A 7453-nucleotide genomic window follows, 5' to 3' on the forward strand; every position below is an offset into this window, starting at 1 on the left:
ATTCATTCGCCAATCGATTGATTCACCAAAACAATTGTCAAGAATGATTTCGTTAACATTTAATATATTCTAATGTTACAAAATAAATTTCTAGCTCAAAAAATCTCAGAAAATGAATCAATTTGATAGATAAGTAAATAAAAAGGATAGTGAAATATAACAACGATTTTGCAAGCGATCATCAATATAATTTTGTGTAAAATAAAGTGATTTCATTTTTATTCCCTTTAACTAAATATTAGTGGACGACGGAAATATATGGCTTTAACTTTCGAATTCAGTAATGCAGAATTTACTAAATTTGTTTATTTTAATTGGAAGGAATGAGCAAAAGTTTCTGTCGATTAATGGCGTTTATGTTTTATCGACATTGCACGCATGTATGTTTATTTTCAACGCGTTTCACTGATTGTTGCAACGCTGACAGAATAATTCAATTTATTTTATTTCAACATTATTCGCGAACAGTTACGTTTACAGCTAGATTAGAACAAACTTTCAGCCATTCTACGTGAGAATCAATGAGAGAAATTAGTTCACTCTCAACCAATTTATCGTACGAAAATTCGTCCTTACACGGCCGAACAAAATCACCGAAATTGAAAAAGAAACTTAAGAATTCACAAGTATATAAAATGACACTAACCCCAGAATTCTAATGCTTTTTTAATAGTCGCATTTATTATTCTTATTTATAATAATTATAAATGTATATGTCCATAATAGTTATTACATTTTTAAAACTTAAAGAATTATCGTCGTATTTGACATCGAAGTCTAGAGGAAGGTAGAAAAACGTAAGAAACGTAAAAATTACATACATTAGTATTCTAGGGTTAATTGAAGATGTCAGTAGCAAAACCTTGTATACTTTAAATTCCCGTACTCGTGCTTGTTGTACCGGTTTAGGAAAAGGTCAAGCGCAGGACAAAACATACGACAAAATAATGCCACGAATTCTCCGATACAAAAACTTGCCCAAACACTGGACAACTACGTAATCTCTCAGAGGACTTTAAAATAATATTGTAACACCGATTTCCACGGTTGAGTTGCGTATTTAGAATTCTGAATTCGATATACTACTGTTAAATATTGAAATTACACTCGAACGACGTACACTCGCGATCCGCGTAGCTAAGGAAATGAACTACGTCTGATTTTTGAGGAGTGGGACCAACTAGTATCGTGCAAAGCGGTGGGAGAAGCAAAGAGCGTTCCTATTGGTACCATCGCTTCTCCCACCGCTTCACATGATAACAGTGGGCCTCAAGTCACGCTGCCTTCCCCCACTCCTCAAACATGGAATTTAGCATGTATTCCTGACCACGCTGCTCACGATTTACGTACACTAAATTTAAAAATAAAATTATCTACTGCGCCATAACATTAAATTTGTATCGAATTAGAAACTGACATCTTCAATTGCACGTTGCAAAATGTCTTTAAAATCGTCTCATTATGATTCTCGTACACAGTCATTCGTCGCATTCACGAGTGAACAAGGCTATAAAATATATGGAAGTAAAATGTATAGAAATCAATAAGCATAATCTAGTTACACCATTCTCGGGGTCTAAACACTAGTTATTGTATCTTGTTCAAGGAAGACACGTGTCATTCTATCGAGGAATTATATTCGTCACTCTAATCGCGAGCAGTATTTTCATACACATCAAGTTTCCACACAAGCGTCAAGGACAACGAATCGCAAACGTTCGACGATGAGTCTCGTTAAAATCACGGTTACTCCTTTGTTTTTTTTTTTTCTTTTTAATATACTTTACACTCGACCCAAACTTTATTCACCGAATCGATTTCCTTCGTCTCGACGCACGAAATTCGTAAAGCCCGGGTCGCCCTTCCGATCCTTTCGGGAAGTTCGATTTACAATTTACCTTCGAGTATAAAATTATCAAAATGACATGCGATTGCTTCCAGAGTGATTCTTTCGAGTCGTCGATGTAAATGAAAATTTCGATTCAGAACGAAATCGATGTTCAAGTACAGTTTTAAAATTGCTGCGCTTTCGCTTCGCTGTGATGGAGATTCGCGTAATAAAAATCAAAGCTTCATTCATAATATGTACAATAACATCACTTGTAACAATGGGGCTGATCCGCGAGGCACAACTGTAGGCAATATATACGAGAAAATCAACGACCTTTAATCAGCAACCATAAACATTCTTTGCAAGTGGAGCAAACATTCTATTAGAGAAAACATGACCGTTTAACAATCCTTTGCACAATATACATGTAATGTGATTATGATATCTTCGTATATTGATGTACGATACAATTTTTATTTTTTATCCTTCCTTTTATAACGATTAAGAACGCAGGGTCGTGACATTGTACTTCTAATGTGCGCTTTCTCGTAGTATTATTAGCAAACGTGGCCGAAAATACGTTCAATGTTTCTTCCTAAAAAACATTGGAGAAACGTAAACACTTGATTGTAAACGAAGTCTGTAGAAAGAAGGTAAGATCAGCGTATTTGAAGGATGCATTTTGAAAACGAAACATTGAAACAGTCTTCAAGGTTCCCTTTTCGCGGAAAAAGAGTTAAAAATTTCAAGTACATCCACCAATTGGCGAAACGAATTGTCACGACCCTTCGATATTGCATCGGGATGATTTATCAAACACGAGTTCTGCTAGATTACAATAATGGCAACGGTAGTTCGCACGATTAATATCAAAATTATTTGATAACTACATTCTATGCTTATCCATTTTTCGATAAATCAAGTTACTCGTCTAGATCGATGGAACATTAATTTAAAGGTAAATACCTAACTGGATTTGCATTTATTTCGCATTCACTTCAGCATGCTCGTGATAAAGGTTTTCCAAGGAAGACAATTAATCGTGGAGGCAGCCATGATCAACTCTAAGACATTATAAACGTAAGTTCGTCGCGCTTCGCCGACAAAACTTATCAAGTAAACATCTGGTTACTTACGGAGTGAAACAATTCGAAATCGCAAAAGTTTACGTTGTAAAATTTCAATTTCAAAAACTTCAATCGTAAGTAATAAACAGGGGGAATTTAACAGATTACTGTTTTAGTTTATTGGCAATACTCTAATACTTAATTTAATTAATTTAAGTGGTACGTTCCTATGCTACGAGTGCCATTGAGCTTTTTTCCTTGACAAGTTCATAAATACATTCCTTCAATGTTGATAGTCGTTCACGAGTATAAAACGAAGAAACGATTGATCGTTACAAAAGATCGATGGGAATGCTGAGCGTTTTAATTACGACTTTCATGGCATCGTTAAACTCATGGCCGTGAAAGTAGCATGTACGCGTACGTGTAAAATAGAAAATCGAAACTGTACGAAAATTAGCTTTACCCGCCACGCCACGATTATCAATTGTGACGTTTCATCGTTCTCTATAGTACGAATAATAATAGAAAATAATACCTTTAAAATTCGAATCGAGTGCTCGATACGACCTGCAGTACATTTTCATCGAAACAAGGGGAACGAATTGAAGAAATCGTGTAAGGAAAATGTTTGCGATAACGGTACGCTATTCGTAATTCGTTAATTCGGAATTACTTTCCACGATAGATCTCTATTATGTGATCCTGGTCCACGTATTCGAAAATATGCGGGGCGTCCATCAGGATCCCGATGGTACCCGCGGATGTTACGATGAAGAAAATGAAAAGCTGCAGCCGATCAATCACCATCGCCACGTATTTCCAATCTTCCCTTGTCTGCAAAAAGCAAACGAATTTTTTTAATCACTTGAAAATATTAAAATTCAAAATTCTCGTTCCATTCTCTCTTCACATTTATCACTGACCGTAACTTGAAACTTGCGACTCTGCATTACATCAAATAAAAATACCTATACTCAATACTAATTTGAGAAAAATGAATTATTAACCCTTTTGTTGCCATTCAAGGTCTAGTAAAATCTAATTTGTATGAGAAAGAGATTGACAAGTATCGCCTACTAAGAAATTCATAAGATTCATATGACAAACAGGTAGAGGTATTAAAAATAACGCGTCAAGTTTTCATTTAACTCGCCTGTATGTACAAGTCCTCGTTCCTCAAATGTTCAGCAATGAACTCAACAGCCTCGGTAGCTTTGCTAGCCTCCGGACTAAGCAACACGGAATCAGAGCTTTCGGATTCTCTTCTATCAGCCAAACCCTCTCCGCCAGCAGCGCTAGAACCGCTGGTAGTGTGGTGGACCTTCCTGTTAATCTTGCAATTCGGATGGTGAAAATCGGACAACTCCATTACTTCTATCTTCGATTTGGCCAACGAGGTTGGCAAATGTTTCGAAAACTCTGTCGGGCTTCCTGAATAAGTAGAAGTCGGCAACGCCACGTTCGGGATCTCCATCATCCACCTGAGACGAGTCTTTTTCGGTCTCCTCATGAACAGTATGGTCGGCAGATACTTGAGGAATATTTTCCTGATCAACTGTGGCATCCTGTGCGTTCTGGGTCCACGGAAGTTCCAATTGATGATGATCACTGTCACCAGGATGCTGACGGTGTTCATGATAAAGGTGAACAAGAGATATTTGGCGATCAGAGGGAGCACCAGGGACGTCGGAGGAAGGATCTTGCTGACCAGCAACAGAAACACGACCAACGAGAGGAGAATGCTAATTCCAAGGGTCACTTTCTCGCCAGCTTCTGCCGGAAGATAGAATACCAGCACGCAAAGGAAGGAGATTAGAACTGTGGGGAGGATCAAGTTCACCGTATAGAACAGGGTCTTGCGCCTGATTATGATGTAAAAGGTGATGTCCGTTTCCGTGGGGAATTCGCCGTGGTACGTGTTCAGATACGCTGGGACGTTGATGATGTCCCAAGTACCGCTTTTCCAGTAATCGGACAGGTCCACAAAATTCTTGTTGTTATACAAAGCTAGCGAGACTTGGTCACCGTTGAAGGTCCACGATCCGAACTTCATGATGCAGGTTTGTTGATCGAATGGGAAGTACGTGACATCGATCGTACAGGAACTCTGGTAAATTGCTGGTGGTACCCAGAGAACATCGCCGTTAGGATAAATTAAAACGTTGCTCTTGTATCGCACTTCGTAGTTACCATCGGCGCTGAAAATTGGTCGTAGCGTTAAATCTTTTCATTAAAATGTAGTTATTTCGTCTATAGTAAAATTTATTGGTCTTAACAAATGATGGTGGATTTATCTGGGGTGGTAACAAATCTCTGATTACTCAAATAATCAATTCCAAATCTGTAAAATTCTATAGACCTGCTGTAATAATAATCATTATAAGGGCAGCGTTAGAAAGAGAGAAATGAAACATACTTGTTAAATAATACGATATCTGGTTTCCAAACTTTATCAGGTGGTAATCTGAGAACACCAATTCCGCCATAGTCCGCCTCGTCCCATCGTAATTGATAGTCCGTCCAGATGAATCTCAACCATACGTTCGACTTCATGATTTGATTTTTCTCATTCTAGAGGATAATTTGTATTACTACTTATAATAACTTGTATACTCTGCGGGTCATAAATGACACCATAACGTTAGCAAAAGATTATAATATTGTTTTTCATAAATAAATCGAATACATATTACTTTCTTTTAATTTTAATATCAATACTTCCCAAATTTTATTTCACATTGATAAACATACATATTTCTTTAATTTTTCTACTATTAATTATATAAATAAATTCAGAATGATTTAACCCTAGAATCGAAACGCTATTCTATCTTTGTAGAAATAAATTATGTAAATCACATCAAACTATTTCACAAAACGAAACCCACCCTTAATTAATACTGCCAATACACGTCAGTCATCAAAGTAATTCGCGGTGCCCTTAAGTTAGATTAAAAACAACTACAACTGACGTTTCGAAAACTGAGAATATCGTGGGGTTCGCGACAACACCTTGCCTCTAAGAAAAATTCCAATACTGAACGAAAAATCTCACCACGTTGATCAATTGCACAAAGGCCAGCCCAAAATTCACGTGCACTTTCTCCGTCATATTCTGCACGGGTCTGATAAGTTTGTTGTATCCTCTAAATAGATCTCGCACCAACCTTTCCTCATCTTCGGAACAGAGACCTGAGAAACGACGACGAATTAATGTTCGTTCCAGGGATTCGTTAACGACACGCGTAATATTGTACTGATATCGCAACTGGATCTTACCAACGCAGAATATCGTGGAGATGAAGAGTAAACGCGCGAGCCGCAAACAAAAATTCATTTTGAGCAGGTTTCAGATGTCCCACCCGCAGACACCCGTACTCCACAGCCACCGCCGCAGATCAATATGAGGAAGCAGACGCTGGCCAATAAGTGTATTTCCTTTCTTGCCGTCCGATCCGCCGGCACACACGCTGTTCCATGATTAACAAATTAATTAGCAATCCTTTCGTTGTCGTTTACTCCGTTCGAGACGAAGTTCGCGCCCCTCTGTGCCTTTTCGTTTCCCTATTTCGATGCACTGTCCCTGTGCCAGTCGATAGGGCGATGTTTGTACTTGGAACGCGTGACAGGGGTGCGTTTCGAAGACCAACGTTTGGGGGGTAACTGGGCAGGGTTGTCCACGAGCGACGCGCTCCACAGATATGCAACCTAGTTGGTCTATACGCTGTACCGCGATCTGCTTTATCGAAAGATTCTGGACAAGTCGGGGGTGTAAAGACAGGGTCGTACTCTGCAGAGTATCCAGAAGGCGCATTCAGGGGGCAGTCTGTCTTAATGTCTCTATCTCTGAATATTTTTTGCGAGAAAAAGCAAGCTAAATTGAAGAAAATTAATTAATAAACGCTGAAAGTGATATTTATTAATTCGCCACTATCTTGATTCATTTATATCAGGGAACAGAATTAAGTTTAAACTAATATTGTATAATATATGTTAATATAATTATTTGAATGTTTATGTAATCCTCCATTAGTTCATTACTTTTTAAATACTTTAAAGGAAAATTGATTTCCATTTATCAATTCGGTAAAATTAAACATTAAGTAAAATAATTCAATCGAGATTGAGGGCCCGTTTAAGGGTTAAACACTTGAGGATTAAACAATTATAAATGAAACTTGGCATTGTTTAACATTACTACGCAATAGTTTAAACAATTCTTAATAATATGTTGCGTATGAATAATGAAAAGGGTTATTAGTTTACGTAAATATTAATATCTGGCGAAATAATTTGTCGGAACATCTGACTTATGATTAAGATGGCTAACACTGCTCTCCCCACTCTTCCGACATCACACACGAGGTATACGTAGGAGACATGTGGCCGTAAGTTCTCAGTCTTGCGTCGAACTCGGGGGAGGGAGGGCCACCTGACTACTTACACGTTCCGGGATCAACCTCAGCTGACCAGGGGGACCAAGGAGGGCCAGCGGGGACCAGTACTGACCACTGCTGACCAGAGCTGACCACTACTGACCAGAACTGACCAC

General features: G+C 38.2%; 1 protein-coding gene across 1 annotated transcript; it reads right to left on the bottom strand.

Annotated features, from left to right (window-relative positions):
* Positions 1 to 93: 93 nt before the first annotated feature.
* Nachrbeta1 (nicotinic acetylcholine receptor beta1) lies at positions 94 to 6544 on the bottom strand. The gene is made up of 5 exons (XM_076764907.1): positions 6181 to 6544; positions 5957 to 6093; positions 5318 to 5472; positions 4055 to 5099; positions 94 to 3735 (listed from the first exon to the last, which is right to left on the bottom strand). Exons 1-5 carry the CDS (start codon positions 6236 to 6238, stop codon positions 3571 to 3573), a joined length of 1560 nt encoding a protein of 519 aa, XP_076621022.1. The 5' UTR covers positions 6239 to 6544; the 3' UTR covers positions 94 to 3570.
* Between the last annotated feature and the right edge of the window lie 909 nt (positions 6545 to 7453).

This window comes from Colletes latitarsis, chromosome 5 (genome assembly GCF_051014445.1).
Source record: "Colletes latitarsis isolate SP2378_abdomen chromosome 5, iyColLati1, whole genome shotgun sequence".
NCBI lineage: Eukaryota > Metazoa > Arthropoda > Insecta > Hymenoptera > Colletidae > Colletes > Colletes latitarsis.